Raw genomic sequence first — 16200 nt, 5'->3', positions numbered from 1 at the left:
TGGTTAGAATATGAGATTACTTTCTAGTTATACCAAAATTAAGATAGTTCTCTTAAGGCGGAGAGTACAATTGTTCCTCTTCATGGCCCAAAGTAGCCGATAAGCTCGTCCTCAAGACCAATGGCCGAACTAGAACTTGCCAAGTAACTTGATTAGAAAGTTACTTGGCAATAAACGAACTAACCCAACCGTACCCAAATGAAAGGAAAAAAAAACAACTGAATTCACTCCATTATATTAAGTACCAAACTGCAACAGGGCTGTGAATGGTTCCAAAATAATACTGTAGGACTGCAGAATTGCACAACTAGTTTGACCATCTACAGCATCCCAAACAACTTCGGGAAATTTTCCCTGCAGAAAAAATAGAACTTGAATGTAAAACACAGGCTCCTGGGGCAAATAGATCATATTATTTTTGTCTTCTCGGTACAATGCAAGCTGTGCCTGCTCTAAACAAAAAGATTCCATGTTCTTACAATCACCATTACCTGTAAAATTTTTTGATAAAATAGAAAGATCATGTGGGGCAAGCTCTTTAAAGGGAACCACTGTGTAAGGATCAGTAAGTCATGAGGGGTGACCCACTGCAATGGACATCAGAAGCATCAGATATCCTTTGCCTTGGAGACAATGTGGTGATAGCAGCAACATCAACTTCATGATTCATGATGATTTTTCTCTTTTGAGTTTCTGGCTTTGGCTTCTCCTCTGGGAGCTCTGAAATGGGACTCAGTGGTTCGGCTCCCTCCTGGTGAAGGGAAGACACCATGGCTTGAGCTTCTGCCACCACTGAGGCATTATCATCTGTAGCATACAGGATCCTCTTAATTGCTCCAACAACCTGCAAACAGGACAGAAGACACTAGCAGTCAGTGGTTACTCATGTTTAGTTATTAAGCATTATGAAATTAATCTTAAAGCCTCGAAGCGCTCAGAAAACCATACAGTTAAGTGTTCAATCTCTGGACACTGGCACAAAATTTCAATATCCCTCAATTTTGCAAAGTAGAAGTCCCTCTCCTTCTCAAGGCTATCTATTGACAGCTTCAACTCTGTGATCTGCATTAGAAAAAAATAAATAAATAAACCAGTAAGAGACTCAAATTCTATAATAAAATTGTAATTTCTGCATTGGCCCAAAAAGCACCTTTTCATCATAAGCAGGCCCCCCACTAGAACCTGGTCTTGACACCTTAACTGATAGATTGGTGGTGCTTGCGGAAGATGCATCATTCTTACGAGCATTATGGGAAGGCTGTGCTTTGGGAGCAGCTGTTGAAGACTTTGCTGAAGGCTGCGATGGTTTCTTGCTTGCTTCCTTCCCTCCTTTGGAAGCCTCTCTCCTTTCCAGAGGATTGTAGCTAAACATCGACAAAACCAATCATCAAATATTATTATTACTTCTAATTCAAAAGATCCATGTAAACATAACCTAAAATTTACATCTACTAACAGCTATTGAAAGTTTGGCATATCCTTTTGCATGTACGGTCAAAAATCCAAGTGCATTAACTTGTACAGGAGGAAAAATTGTTACCAAAATGTTTATCAGATACTCCAGCATGATTGTTGATTCTTTTAACACTCTAAAAGTACAAAACTGGTAAAAGATGAAAATTATCATTTCAATGAAATCATTCGCACATACTTTGGGCAGAATCCACTGAAGAAAAGCTCAAAAGCCAAGCTCCATTCAGTTTTTGGAAGTAAGGACATGATTAGACCTCTTACTGACTGATAACAGTCGTGGGTTTTTTCCTATTCTCTTACTTCCCTTTTCAAGAACCAAGAAAGAAAATGGGCAAAATCTGACATTTGCAGCAAGATAATCGCCTTTGCGACGAAAAAGAAAGAAAAAATCTGATGTTTGGGACAAGAATGATACAGTCAGAAAATAAGAGGAATACACTGGAATATTTGCATCAACTAATAGTAAAGCACGCACAATGCAACAACAATCGTTGGTCCTGTCCTAGTTATGAAACAGAAGAAAATGCAAGCAACAACATGATAATTGGGAATTTGCCCAAAGGATTATATCCATAGGTTCTATGCTCTACAACTTGTATTAGAGGTTGAAACTCATGAGGCTTTTAGAACATCAAACCTGAGCAAAATTCATAATTCTATAAATAAAAAAAATAATTAAAAAAATTGAAATTGCCCCTGGTAAATGGAAGAATACATTTTTGCAATCAAGAGATTGTAATAATTCAAACAATTCTGAACAACCCAATGAGAAAAAGAAATGAAGGGGCATCTAAAGAATGAATGAAATGGAACATAAAAAGAGAAATCATGGTTGCAATTACCTGTTTAAAAGGCCTCCATTAACCGAGTCACAGTATCTCTTCATCCATTGCATGAACTCCAGATTATCAAGAGGTCTTCCTTTCACAAGCTTGCTTACCTCAATATGCTGAAACCCCTCAACCAAGATAAACAAGTCAATAACCTTTCAAAAAAAAAAACAAAAGAAGCTAAAAATTGAAAGAACCCTAACAGAGAGATCAATAACCTAAAAGGAACATTCAATTTCCAGATCTATAAATATCAGGTGGAACACAACAAAACTATCTGTTTTGACAGGGGAAAAAAAATCCCTCTCATCCTTAGCCTCCGTTTGGTTGCTGAGAAAACAGCGGAACAGAAAAGAAAATTCCCCTGTAACAAATTTTGAAAAGAGAGATATACCTTGGTGATCCTGAGTTTGTTGAAGACGTCTTGAAGAACCTTGTAATTCTGGATCATCTCGTACTCGTTCTTGGCATCAAAATTGACTTTGTGCATGGGAACGATACCTGGATGAACCGAATCCATGAGCTGACAATGAACCGCACCGGAACAAGCCTGCAATTGGAAAAATCCGATTCGATTTATTAGAGACGGTGAGCAAGAATAAAAAGACTCGTGATCAGGGACGAACCTCTTCGACTTTGGAAAGATTGAGTTGGAGAGTGGAGTTGATCCATGAAAGAATCTCCGATCTACCCACGAAATAGGCTGAATCCATCATCCCGATGTTGGTCGCCATTTTTGATTTCTCTCTTTCTTTCTCTCGCTTTCTCTGTCTTGACTCTCAACGTCTCTCTGGTTTCTAGAGAGAGAAGTCAGGGTTTTGAAATGAGAGTTTTGAGCGGGATTTTTTCAATTCAAATTCGTGCCCCCCCGCTCCGGGCCATTACGAAATTGGGCCTCAGATCCACAGTGGGTGTACAGGCCCAATTTCATAAGGGCCCAAATAATCATTTAGGTTTTCTTTAATTTGTTAAATTTGGAAAATAATTTGTATTTCAACTTCAAAATAATAATCTAATTTTGTAAAAATCCAAAAGAATTAGTTTAAAGATATTATTTAGAGTAAATTAATTCACTTGTTAAATTTTAATGTCATTTAAATTAGCAAAACAAATTCCCATGGTTAAGTAGGTGTTTAGTAAACCAACTTGATAATTTAAAGTGACTTAATAATTTAATAGTATGTCTTAAAGTTAACAAAAATTAAGTAATAAATAAAAATAATTAACTTATTCTTAAATCCACATTTTCATTTTATTTTTTTACCTTCATTGATTTTAATTATTCCAGGGTGTCTTTTGTTACTCCATAACCTCTATTGTTACTCAACTTTCTCTGTCCTAATTATAATTTATAAGAGTAAATATGTCAATTTAATTATTTAAAATAAATTTTAAGTTAATTTTATTAAATAATCTTAATAATTAAAATATGAATTAAGTAATAAGTTTTAAGTCAACAATTTAAATATATTTTAACTTAAAATCAACTGAAATCATTAAGTAATAAGTATTAAGTTGTACCAAACACACAATTTGCTATAATATTTTTATCACTTAAATTAAAAATTTATCATGTAAATTTTAAATAAATATAAGAAGAAAATGCAAGATTTTTTTTTAAATAGAGAAATTTTTTAAAACAATTTTTTGTTCTCAAAAACAAAAAAATTAGGAAAGTACGTTGATGATCAAAAACTGTTTTTTATTTTTTATTATTGAGAATAAAAAATAAAAAATATAATATTTTTAAATAACATTTTTTAGTTTTTTTTGCTTAATTCACTTGTTTTATAAGAATTGTTTTAAAAAAAATAATTATATAAATATATAAAAATGATTAAAAGATTAAAAAAATTTGATATAAAAAATAATTTTAAAACATATTTAAAAATATGTTAAAAACATTTTAGATTTTCAAATAAATTTTTATTATATAAAACAGTTTTAAAAATTTGTTCTCAAAAGATTGTTTTTAAAAATAATTACCAAACTTAAAAGTTAAAATTAGGTAACGATTTGGTTTGTTCGAAACTAGTTGCTAGGTCTCCAAAAGCAGGAAAAAAATGTGGGTCCAATGTTAGATGACCGACTTTTATTGTTGAAGCCAATATTCTTTGTTAATGTCAAGCAAATTTTTTTTAAAAATGAAATCTTACTGGCTATGACATTCCCTTGTATCATAAGTCATTAGTTAATTGGTTGAGAAATTATGGAACCAGAGCCAAGATTGTATAATTAGAAACCCAAGTCCCATGTTGCTTCCAAGGAAGCTTCCATATTTACATCAAAGCAGCCAACAACACGTAATCGAAGTCGCATGTATGGGAAGCTGATTTGATTCTGGAATCCTAAGGGCTCTGCACCATATCAATAGAAAAGCATGTCTGTTACAGCTATCATCCCATTTATTTAAGTAGACCGTCTGTACATATATGACTATACGAGGATTTTAACCTCTGAGTGACAGGTCACGTGATAGATGAATTATTTACTCATTTGAGTCAGATGCATGATTTAATCGGACATGGATCGAATCACTTTTGGTTAATTTTTTAATGTGCGTTCCAACTCAAACTTTATTCCATGACGTGATGCCACGTGACTGTTATCTGAATAATTGACAAAATTGATATATGATTGTGGCCATCAATTGGACCGACAAGCGGTACCGAAACGAAAATGATCAAAATTAATAAAATAGAAATGTTCCACACACTCTTGATAGCTAAAATTGGAAAGGGGGATTAGTGTCACACAAGAAAATTTAGTCAAGCCTCAAGCGCAAATCCTCTGGAATCAATCACAAGCAAAAATATGTGACATAGACAACAATATGTTAGTTAATCTTACGTACATCTCTCTACATTGCATAACTCAAATGATATGATTAGTGGGCATAATAAGAAGAAGACGAAGAAGAAGACGGGATTTTCTCCAGAACTTGGACGGCTTCTTTCATGGATGGTCTTTTTTGAGGGGCTGGCGACACGCAACTGAACCCTAACTTGAAACAGGCCAGCAGGGCATCCTCTTTGCCTTCCAGGTCAGCTCGAATTGCCGCGTCAGCCATTCTCAGAACCCGGCCCTTGTCCTCCGACGCTAATCCAAGGCCCAAATCATCTGAGACGATAACCTTCCCAGTGAGCAGCTCCAGCAGTATGACCCCAAATGAGAACACATCCCATTTCGGGTTGGGCTTGAGGCTCCGGAGCGACTCGGGGGCGTGGTAGGGGGACACGCCCAGTGAGCTTGGACTCGGGCTGGGGCTGGGCCCAACTGGCATGTCTTGGAAACTGTCGCGGGAGGCTGTCGATCTCTTGCTCCCGAAATTCCGGGCCGATCCACCAGCTTTGTAGCTAGTTTCGCCGGAGACGAGCCTCTCCAGGCCAAAATCGCCGATTTTGGGCTCCATGTCGATGCCCAGAAGGATGTTGCTAGGCTTGAGATTTCCATGCACATGCTTCTTGTCGTGGAGATAGGTTAAGCCCCTGGCTGCACCTTTGGCAACTTTGAGTCGGACTTCCCATGGCATGTGACAAGGAGATGAGCCTACTTTCCCTGGAAAAATCCCAAAACCAGAAGCCGGAATCAGAATTAAAACGTTCACCCATATGTGCATTAAAAGCTGTTTGGACCACACTAAGATGGTCAATGGCTAGTCACTTTCCATGCAAGCGACCATTAGGAAAAAGACTTCTAGCGTATAGTTTTTTTGTTTTCCCTATTTCGCTATCAGGCGCCGTGGGCAAACGGTAGCGGCACCAGTTTGCAGACAGTTGACTTACAAAGAATTAAAAACAAAGTTTCGGTTACACCTGCTCCACCGCCCGAGTCTACAGTCTTTAGCGCACTTTAGCAAAAAGCTACAGAAATTGACTAACGTACGCTGGGAAAGAGGGAGATGAACTGTACTCACTGTAACGGGCACTGGCGAGACTGCCGTTGGGGACGAAATCGTAGATGACAAGCTTCTCATCGACCCCCCAATAGAAGCCTCTGATGCGAACCAGGTTGGGGTGCACCAGCTTGGCTATGACTTTTACCTGGTTCTCGAAGTCTCTGAACCTCTCCACGCCGCTTTCGCCAATTCTTCGGACTGCGAGAGTGGTGCCATCTTCGAGCACAGCCTTGTACATTATGCTTGAACCCGTGGCGCCCAGTATGTAGGCCGAAGCCTTGAGGAGAGTCTCTAGCTCAAGCTCTTTCTCACCGTCCACGGTCACTAGAGCTCCTCCTCCTCCTCCTCCTCCTCCTCCTCCTCCTTGCTTCTGCTGTTCTTGCTGCCGTTGATTGCTATGACCGGTTTGCATGGTCTGTTCTTCTTCGCCATCGGAGCCTGTGGTTTCGGTGCTGTCTTCTTCGTCTCCTCTTTTTGGCAGGCACGACCATGCTGTGACTCCTCTGGTCTCCGACGAAGACGAAGACGATGACCAAATGTCCTTGGCTGAGTTAGTTTCGTTTTTCTCCGTCTTTATTGCATTTGCCACATTCTTCTTTTTCTTCCATTGGTAGACGTATAAGAAGATCACAGCCAGAATTCCCACTCCCACAATGTCCCCCAGGACGATTCCGACAATTGTCGCTGGTCTGAGCCCGTTTTCATCTTGCTTCCGCGACCCATTTGTCGTTCCGGGCGAGGTCACTGGGGTTGAGTCTATTGTCTTGGGCATTGCTGCAATGGCTGGTGGAGAGGTTGGTTCTGTGGCATTGTAAAGCGTTGAAGGAATAGGACACGGAGCCTTGAGCGGTTTCCCGCATAGACCAGTATTTCCGGAAAAAGATTTCGTTTGCTGATTATAGAGAACATTGGCTTCTGGAATTTCTCCGGTGAGATTGTTGAATGAGAGATCAAGGATTGCACTTTCTGGGATATTCTGGGCAAACTCCAGTGGGATTGACCCAGAAAGCCTATTGTAAGAGATGTTCAAATAGCCAAGACTTTCCCCTCCAAAATCTGGAGGCAATGATCCGTTAATCAGATTGGAAGACAGATCTAAAACTTCAATAGAAGCGACGCCACTAGGTAGACCACCAGAAAAGTAGTTGTTCTTCAACGAAACAGAAGTAAGATTATTCAGAGTACTCAGGTAGTCTGGTATCCTTCCCGCCAAGGCATTGTCCGAGAGGTTAAGCAATTGAAGACTTGCTAACCCTCCGTCAACCTCCGGAAGCTCACCGGAGATCAAATTGTTGGACAAATCCATTACCTGAAGCTCAGACGCGTTGAAGAGTGATAGAGGAAGGGACCCATTGAAAGCATTGTTGGAGAGATCAAGATTCCGAAGGTGTTCGATCATGCCCAGATCATCTGGAATCGAACCCAGAAGCTGAAAGTTTGAGAGAGACAAAGCGATGACACGAGAGCAGGTGTCGAGCATTCCTGGGGAAGAACACCTGACGCCTTTCCATGAACATGGTGTTTCGTCGTAGTGGTTCCAGCTTTCCAGTGCTGAAAGAGGATCACTGAGAACAGAGTACTTGAGAGAGAGCAAGAGAATTCCATCTCTGTTAATCCCAAAAGACTGAACCAAAAGAAGAACAAAAGAAAGAATTCTCCACCATAAATGGAGACCAACGCTTGTTGACTTCATGGCCTCCGAGAGTGATCCCACATCTCCTCTCTCAAAAGCTAGAGAAAGAGAGCAATAACTGAGATTTATGGTACTCAGAAACCATGTGATCGAAGACTGTAAAATATTATCAAAATGCAGAGATCCACAGCTCACCAAACCAATCTTCTCGCATATATGCTCTGTTCAGACCCCGCGGCTATGAATTAAAACTTACTCCACTCTACCCTTAAATTATTAAATGCTTTCACCATCGTTTGCCCATTTGTTTATCTTGGCCTAACGCTTACCCAAAAGAAAATATAATCTTTCTGTGTAATAAAAGAAGACCATAAATGAGAAGCCAAGAGCATCTTTGCTTGAGGACACCCAGGTGGAGTTGGAAATTGCAGTACTTTATCACGTACATACCTTTGACTTTAAAAATATACTTGCTTGAATATTATTGCATTGTTTTTGCTTTAACTCGTGGTAGTTTTTTCATAGGAAAGATCAATGAGTTCTCCCTCTGTTTGAGTTACTGCAGCTAGAAAGTTAAAGTTTGTTTTTTTTTAATTTCTGGGTAATCCAAATTTGACTAATAAAACCTGTAACCAGCACAAGTAAATTCACTAGTCTTCTGGCCTCTGTTCATAGATTTAATAATCTTGGTAATTTTATTCAATCCTTGCATCATTGTGGAGTGATCAATTTGTTGAAAATTTATGCCTCTGTTCATTACAATACGGTATGATCAGACATGATTGAAGGGCTCCTGTTTTGGTTCTGTCCAATGTATAGCAAATAGTTTGTGGTTCTATTTAATTTCATCATGGCCCAGTAGCAAATGACAAGATTAAGTTACATGGTACAGCCCTGGGCTAATTTGATGGTGGGTGCCGTGCAGCCACAGCTGGTTGATGAGTGTCATTAATGGATGATTTACCAAAATGCAGAAGAAAACAATTTCTTTTATTAACTGAGATAAAAGAGTGAAGAAAGCCTATGAGTTGAACCATCTGAAGAACTGATATTCTATAAAGCCCTCTTGGAGCAGAAGCTTGGGATGATTGAATTCAGGTTTTTCTCCATTTTTGGCAATGGGGTTTTGTTTTTCTTTTACCCTAGTAAGAAGAATTTTCATCATTGATAATTCTTCACACCTGATTTGGAATTCTATGTTCATTTATGGGTCAAGTGCAATAATATCTACAGCATTATTAGGCTGGCCTCCCTGTACACATGATTACAGGGATTTCATGAGTGTCTTGAACCATTCCAATAAATACTCTTGCATCAACAACCAGAAGCACAATTGTTCTCCTTGGATCTTCTAGGAAAATTCTGTGCAGACTGTAGATTTCCCATTATTTTTTTTCTCTGTACCAGGCCAAGTTTAGGACTATCACTGCCCCTGAACTGCTCCACTCCATTACTCCAAGAACCAACCTTGTCCACACATGGGTATGCAATACCTCACTCATGATGAATGATTCATCAGATCCTTCAATCTTTTCCTTTTTCTTCCTTTTCCCTTTGTAAAAAAAACTGTTGGCTACTTTATCTACTTGATTATAAAACTATCAATCAGTTAATAAAGTAGGTGAACCCTCCATAAAAAATTAATAATCTAGTCCTTGCTTGCTTTGTTTGGTGAACCTTTTACTTTGTATGCATAAATCCAGATTTAAAGTCCGGGCACTGACCATTCTCAGAGGGAAAAAGTGAAAAAAAAAAAAAAAAATAGAGATTGAGAAACTTGGATGCCCTTTTTCTTCTTGTACACACTCTCTCTTTCACACACACTCTCTTGAAGACTTTTGAGTGCATCAAAGGGTGAAAAGGGGAGCAAAAGCTCCAAAGTATTGAACTTTCAATTTGTTCATGTGGAAAGTTGGTGATGAGGATAAACTAAAGGGAAAAAAGGTGTTGAAATGGTCAACATGGAACAACTAGAGCCAATGGTTAGGATATTGGTGGTATGTTAGCTGAAATTATATCAATGGCATGACATCAACAAGGGGTACACCGCCCATCTTCCTTGAAGTCTGTTGGTACATTGTTGAGTAAAATAATTTCAACCATTATGTTAGGACTTGTGGAACCAGTAGACTCCCTAGCTGGATTAACTTGCAAAGGACGGTTTTTTTTCCCTCTGTCTTCCCTGAGGAACGGATCTTGTTTCTCTACATCTTGGTAGGCACCTAGGTATAGAATCATAGAGTTGAATGCGAGTGGCAGTGAGTACATCACTAGAATCTGAACTGCTGAATGAACAATCTACTGAATTGGTTGACATCCTCCATTAATATGTTAGGCTATAAGGCCAACATTCATTGGCTTCCTTACCATTATGGGTCCTCCCGCTTGACAATGAAATGTGACTATGCAATCTGCATAAATATTGAAGTTCAATTATTTCACAAGGCTGATCACAATCAAACAACTGCAATGATAAAAAAACCAGTGGAATATCAGTTCAAATATATGGTCTACAAATTAATTAGGTTTGCATTAACAGAGCATTATTTAATGCAAATTGCCTGATGCAGAAGTTTGAAGGAAGCATGGCCGTGAGTCCCAAGACTTCAAACTTTCAAAAGTCTTTTTCCTTTTATTAAGGCTAGATTACGACCAATATTTTGGGGGCAGTATCCAACTGGGATGAAATTGATGAATGTTGACAGCCTTGAGTTTTCATTTAAGCTTGTGTCCCCACCTTCTCCAGAGTCCACACAACATCTCAAATGTGTGGTCTGGACTTTGAACCCAATTAATAGGACAAGTTTTTTGCCAAATTTTCTCTCAAATTCATTTTGAAAAGAAGTTAGCAGAAGCTTATCATTATAATTGAAGCCCCAATTTTGTGGTGGCTCTTTCAACATTCAAACTCAGATTACTGTAGGCCAGTAGTCATTGAATTAAATCGGCCTGAATTGGGTCCTGCTCGAGTTGCAAAAAGCTTGGACACACTCTCCCCAACTTTTCCAATCTCATGTCCAAAATTTAGAAGCAACTGAAAGGCTAAAAAATCCAAATCTTGCAACCTTTTTCTACCACGTTCCCAAGATTTGTGTTTGTATGCAGACAAACAAGGGCATCTTCTGTAACAGAAAGAAATGAATAGGCCAGTATGTGTGTGCCTTAGCAAAAGGGGCAAATCCTAACATTGACATACACCCAGATCCTCAAAAAACGCTGCTGTCTGCTAACTATTTAAACTTTTAGAAACAATATCTAAGGTAACGGTGACCTGCAAAAACAGTTCAAAACTACACTGAATGCTGAAACCCAAACAAGAGCTATTTGGAAATCCATGGCCAAAAAGTAGGTCCATGCTTGGAGCTCCACATCAATGCGTGGTGGGGCAGTGGAGTTTGCTTTAGTCTTAGGGGAGCCCCCCAAGTACCCCACTCTTGATGGGTAAACTTTAAGTAGGCCTCCTTTATCAATGATGGCGTGTACAATGCAAAGGCCAGTTGAATTCTGGTCGCTTCAAAAGGCTAAGCTAAGCTGTAACTCCACGTGCTTTGCCTCATTTTTTGCTAATTAATTAAGTACTAGAAGCTAGCTTTGAAGTAGGGAAATGGACTGGTTTCAGCTTCGAAAAATGTAGTCATCCTCGCGAATACCAGGACACCCCCTTAACTTATTTTGCAATTATGAGTTTCAGAAATACAAGAATACAACCCTAATTGATCTTAGTCCTTAGATACAGATAATATATATATATATATATATATACATGTTGAATTGTTGGTAATCCCATTGCAGGCCGGCCCCCAAGTAGTCAACATTGTGGTTGCTTTTCATCTGTAACTTGTCTTGAGCTGTGTCGATATAGTGGGAGGAAACATGAGTATACATTATTAATTAAAGAATCTAATCTTACACCCATTGGAAGCTCGTGGATAAGAGACTGAATTGCTAGCCATAGGGAATAAAGTGAGCTAATCAAGTGAGTGCCACTAATGTGGCCAAAGCAACTCTGTTTGGCAAAAAGTACTGTCATTTTCAGCAATGGGGCCTAAGTCCTCATTCAAATTGCTAATCATAGTACAGAGAAAGTCCATTCTCATCATCTCGCCAAAAAAGACAATAAAGGTAATTTGACAACACAAACCTCATAGATGGGGGGAAATATGGGTCTGCCTATTGCCCATTGCCCATGTCCATCTGGGTTGGTTCTTCATTTCCACACAGGAAAAAACAGACAAGACAAAAACAAACATAAACAACAATTCTTAGTACTTTAGATGCTTTGAGTATTGTATTGCATTGAATGATGTAATGTGACCTTCATCTTCAGAATGGTTTAAGATTATTCAAAACCCTTGTTCTTACTTCATAGTTGTTAAAAGGCTAGCTTAAAGCGCACCTAGGCCCAAAGCACAACCACTCTCTAGCTATGACGCCTCCCTTATCATGGCCTGTGCCTTATTAGAGAGGTATATATATAAGAAATCCCTAACTAAATATGAAAGATGATTTCTTTAAATAGACCAGTCTTGTGTCATACGATGTGCCTAAGCCTTAAAAACCTTTTGCACTTTAGCTACATCTTGCACGTTTTTAAACTATGCTCTTGTTTGTGTAGAGAAATTCAAGCAGAAAAAAGTTACATGTTTCTTTGATAAGTCTTTTCGTAAGAACTTTACAGCTTGAAAGGAAATCAATTAGTTAAATTGTTTGTACTGTGGAACTGGCTGGATTCGCAAAGCCAGGAATTTGATTTGTTTGTGTGCCTAGTTTCTTTGGGTTAAGAGCCACTCCATTCAGTTGCGACATTGATTGATAATGAGATGAGATTGAACTCACAGGAGCTCGTACTCCAGAGTTCGATTATTGGATTGAGATATGTCCTTGAGATGCTTCCAGGTACGGGCAACAAGGGCTAGTTCTGGTTCAGGCCATGCTCAATTCTGGACCAACGGGTGGATGGTCCAAATGGGTGAGACAAAGAATTCAAAATTAAAGGGGAATGAGGCTGGGGTCCCTCTTGAGCCGCTTCCATTTGGCGCGGTTGAATCATAAGGGGAGGTGTATTGGTGCTCTTTTTTTTTTTATTGGTGACTACTCAGAGAGGATCCCCATTCCATGCTTACTTTAGGATTTGGCTTTTCATCAACTTGCCATATTCTTGAAGCATCAATTCAGGCCATTTCTCCAATCAATGTTACTTGCGGTCTTCCACTTACGCATGTCCCTAGCATGTATACAATAATTGCAAAGATTTAACCCTTTGCTCTTACCTCTAATGCGTACTCCCCATCAGCGAGACTGAAAGTTGGTGTGGGCTTTGGACTACGTAGCAACAAATTCGGTGGTGGGCTATGGCCATAGACACAGTTTGAATGCAAGGTTAGCCATTGGGTTGGCACTTTCAGGCTGGATCTTCTAGCAAGCCTGCAAGTGCATTTGTTTATTCCAATTTTCATCGTAATAATTTCCATTGAAGTGAAAGTGAGTCCACTTTATATATCAATCTAAAAAGTACTTGTAAAATTCTCCTAGTTTGTATTTATATGGATGATGTCACACATTTGGATCTTCTAATATCCTGGCCACAGAATTTAAGAAGAGCATGATACAAGAGTTTGAAATGATTGAATCGGGTCCTTTTTGGTCTTCAAATTCGAATTCATTAGATTAATGATGGTATTTATTTTTTCTTAACAAAGATAGGCACTAGATTTGCTTAAGAAAATATAATTTGCTCAATCGTAATATATTTTTCTAATCAATTATTTCAACTTAAGAGTTAAAATTAGATTGAATTGAATCATGTCCACCCATAATTTCATTACTAAATCATACTCAAGCTGTTGATCAATTCAATCCATTCATTGCTCCTCACGTAGAGAGTCAGATTATTTATTTGGGAAAAGATTTCAGTACATTTACGTTCATCTCCTCCTGCCACCAACAAATCTGGATGGACTAAACACGGTGAGATCAACAATAGAAGCGCAACCATCAAGCACAAGCTCAGCCACGGCAGCCCCAGTGGCGGGACCATTCAGAATCCCCCAGCAACTGTGGCCAGTCGCCACAAAACAGCCCTTGACACCAGGAACCTCCCCTATTATGGGTACACCATCATCAGTACAGGGCAAGAAGCAGGCTTGCTCTGCTTTCACTCTCGCTTCTCCTTCCACCAAATGGCTTGACACATTTCCGGCCACCCTCTTTAGGGTCCTTATCGATTCTGGGTCTGCCACTATCGATTCGGGGTCATCCGGCACCTCAGCATCCGCTGACATTCCGCAAATGTATACCTCCCCTGAAAATTCAACCTTTATCAATCAATTATAGCAATTACAAACTTTTTCCACTAGCTTACCACTAAAGCATCAACAACATAATAGAATACCATTTTCCATATAAACGAACAGAGGCAAAGGAGAAATTTAGGGTAATGTTACCTGTAGGACGAGGATACACTTCTGGGTCCATGGGTTCTCCTCCATGGGAGGGATAGTAACTAAGGAAGAGGGCATGAGGGGTTATGGCATCAGGCTCCTTAGGTTCCAAAACAATGCTATGAGCCTTGAGACCAGACACTCTGAACAGGGATGACAGTAGTGGCAACCTTGAAGACCACGGGCCTAGAGTCAAAACCACCGCCTCCGCCCCAACCACTCTGCCTCCTTGTAGCGCCACCGACACAACTCGGCCTCCTTCTACTTCCACACTCTCCACTTTCCCAATCACCACCTCCACACCATGCTTATCCACCGCCGCCGAAAGCAGAGTCCGGGTAAAGAGCTGGGGATGCACTTGGGCCGTGGTTGCCGTAGTTCCGATCGTTCTAGGGTTCCGGCAAGGTCTATCCACCCAAGAAGGAACGGCAGGGTTGCTAGAGGGCGTCGAACCAGCGGAGTGGCGCTGTTCTTCGTTGATGGAGAGGCTGATTGTGTCGAGAGGTCTGTAGCCGTAGGATCTAGGGCCATCGAGTTCCTGAGCGAGTGAACGATGGAGATTGAAGCTAGCCCTGGCGAGTTTCGAGACAGCCCCACCGTCGCACCAGTCGAAAGCGAGGAAGCCGCCGGCTTTGCCAGAGGCGGCACAGGCCACAGAGGATTTCTCGATAAGAGTCACGGCGGCGCCCTTTTTAGCTAGGAAGTAAGCAGTGCAAACCCCAATAACTCCGCCGCCGCAAACCACCACTCGCTTTGGCTGCTGTTCCTCCATGGTCGACGATGCTGATGATGACGATCGAATCAATGTAACGGCGGATATTCTAGAATTTCGCGATATTCCAAACGACGGAGGGTGTGCAACTGACGGTGATAATGATCTCACCGTCATCTCTGTGTCAAATGGGTTGGACACGTGTACGCGATGAGTACACTGTAGCAGCAGCAGTATGATGATGCAGAGATTGAAACACTAACCCAGGAAAAAAAAAAATCCACTGGACTGGGTTGGTTTTGATTGGGCCTACTCGACCTGATTCCAAGGCCCATCCAATTCAGTTCCCGAAGGTTTTCAATAAAAGGCTTGAAGAAAAACTAACTTTTCTAAATCCACTTATTTTTGTATTTTTACAATTTCACTTGCTACCAATTCGTATAAATTTCATTGAATACAGAAAATTGAAAAGAAAATATATCATTTTATATAAAAATTAATTTAAACGGGTGTCCCAGTCCATTAAAACTTCAGCCCAACTTTTCTTCAACCTGGACTGAGCCTTGTAGATCTTCCTGCCCAAATTCTAAGCCCAATATGGTCCAGACTTCCCCATGACTCCAAAAGAGGCTATCAATTCAGGCCGAGAGTTCAGCGATAGAGAAAAGAGAAAAAAGTTGCAACTTGCTGGACTTTATACAAAAGCCATGAGATCATTTGAATCACTCAAATGATTCATCATATCAAGTATCAACCACACATTTGTTTGGTTGATTCAAGTTGTCCAATCAATTTTATTTATTTATTTTCTGAATGAGAATAATTAGCCGCTCTTATCTTGTCTTCCAACTCACACTGACTCCGATAGATGGCATGAATCGAGGACAATGTCCTTAGGGATGAGGCCTCATCCACATCTAGGTTGTAGCCATTCTAGAACCTAAGGAAGAAAGGTAGCCACAATTACTTGAACATGAAAAAAAAAACCCATGTAATTTCAAATCAGAAAAAATGGTGGGAAAAGACGTGTGTGCGGAATGATGAGTGGGTTATGGGTCTCATAAGCCCTATTCCCTATTATTGTCCTTATATGCAAAGCGACAAGAATTCTCCAGCCAAGTAGCCATCCATCATTGAAAGTTGTTAGGTATATTATCACTTTTGTCACTAACTACTTGACAAAAGAAGAAAAAGAATGAAAAAAACAAAAGCAA

At 39.8% G+C, this 16200-nt stretch overlaps 3 protein-coding genes across 3 annotated transcripts; all 3 read right to left on the bottom strand.

The window, feature by feature from the left end:
- Positions 1-394: 394 nt before the first annotated feature.
- On the bottom strand, positions 395-3127 carry LOC100262748 (microtubule-associated protein RP/EB family member 1C). The gene is made up of 6 exons (XM_002283571.4): positions 2930-3127; positions 2698-2853; positions 2316-2422; positions 1151-1364; positions 949-1062; positions 395-844 (listed from the first exon to the last, which is right to left on the bottom strand). Exons 1-6 carry the CDS (start codon positions 3035-3037, stop codon positions 563-565), a joined length of 981 nt encoding a protein of 326 aa, XP_002283607.1. The 5' UTR covers positions 3038-3127; the 3' UTR covers positions 395-562.
- Positions 3128-5066: 1939 nt separating this feature from the next.
- Positions 5067-8227, bottom strand: LOC100261029 (probable LRR receptor-like serine/threonine-protein kinase At4g37250). The gene is made up of 2 exons (XM_002278493.4): positions 6220-8227; positions 5067-5861 (listed from the first exon to the last, which is right to left on the bottom strand). The coding sequence occupies exons 1-2, from the start codon at positions 7892-7894 to the stop codon at positions 5191-5193; spliced, it is 2346 nt and encodes a 781-aa protein (XP_002278529.1). The 5' UTR covers positions 7895-8227; the 3' UTR covers positions 5067-5190.
- A 5450-nt stretch (positions 8228-13677) lies between these two features.
- On the bottom strand, positions 13678-15806 carry LOC100257627 (putative oxidoreductase C1F5.03c). Its single transcript, XM_002283544.4, has 2 exons — positions 14278-15806; positions 13678-14135 (listed from the first exon to the last, which is right to left on the bottom strand). The coding sequence occupies exons 1-2, from the start codon at positions 15161-15163 to the stop codon at positions 13759-13761; spliced, it is 1263 nt and encodes a 420-aa protein (XP_002283580.1). The 5' UTR covers positions 15164-15806; the 3' UTR covers positions 13678-13758.
- Between the last annotated feature and the right edge of the window lie 394 nt (positions 15807-16200).

Source organism: Vitis vinifera, chromosome 7, assembly GCF_030704535.1.
Source record: "Vitis vinifera cultivar Pinot Noir 40024 chromosome 7, ASM3070453v1".
In the NCBI taxonomy this organism is placed as follows: Eukaryota; Viridiplantae; Streptophyta; class Magnoliopsida; order Vitales; family Vitaceae; genus Vitis; species Vitis vinifera.
The sequence above is the reverse complement of the archived record's forward strand: the minus strand, read 5'-3'. Positions and strand labels throughout refer to the sequence as shown.

Bases quoted from the DNA above. Each gene is read 5' to 3' on its own strand.
- LOC100262748 (XM_002283571.4), bottom strand. From the start codon at position 3,037: ATGGCGACCAACATCGGGATGATGGATTCAGCCTATTTCGTGGGTAGA. The intron at 2,854-2,929 runs GTTCGTCCCTGA...TTCCAATTGCAG, and splicing joins ATCTTTCCAAAGTCGAAGAG to GCTTGTTCCGGTGCGGTTCA. The intron at 2,423-2,697 runs GTATATCTCTCT...GAGGGGTTTCAG, and splicing joins ACAAACTCAGGATCACCAAG to CATATTGAGGTAAGCAAGCT.
- LOC100257627 (XM_002283544.4), bottom strand. From the start codon at position 15,163: ATGACGGTGAGATCATTATCACCGTCAGTTGCACACCCTCCGTCGTTT. The intron at 14,136-14,277 runs GTAACATTACCC...TTGAATTTTCAG, and splicing joins AGTGTATCCTCGTCCTACAG to GGGAGGTATACATTTGCGGA.
- LOC100261029 (XM_002278493.4), bottom strand. From the start codon at position 7,894: ATGAAGTCAACAAGCGTTGGTCTCCATTTATGGTGGAGAATTCTTTCT. The intron at 5,862-6,219 runs GTGAGTACAGTT...GGATTTTTCCAG, and splicing joins TCTCGCCAGTGCCCGTTACA to GGAAAGTAGGCTCATCTCCT.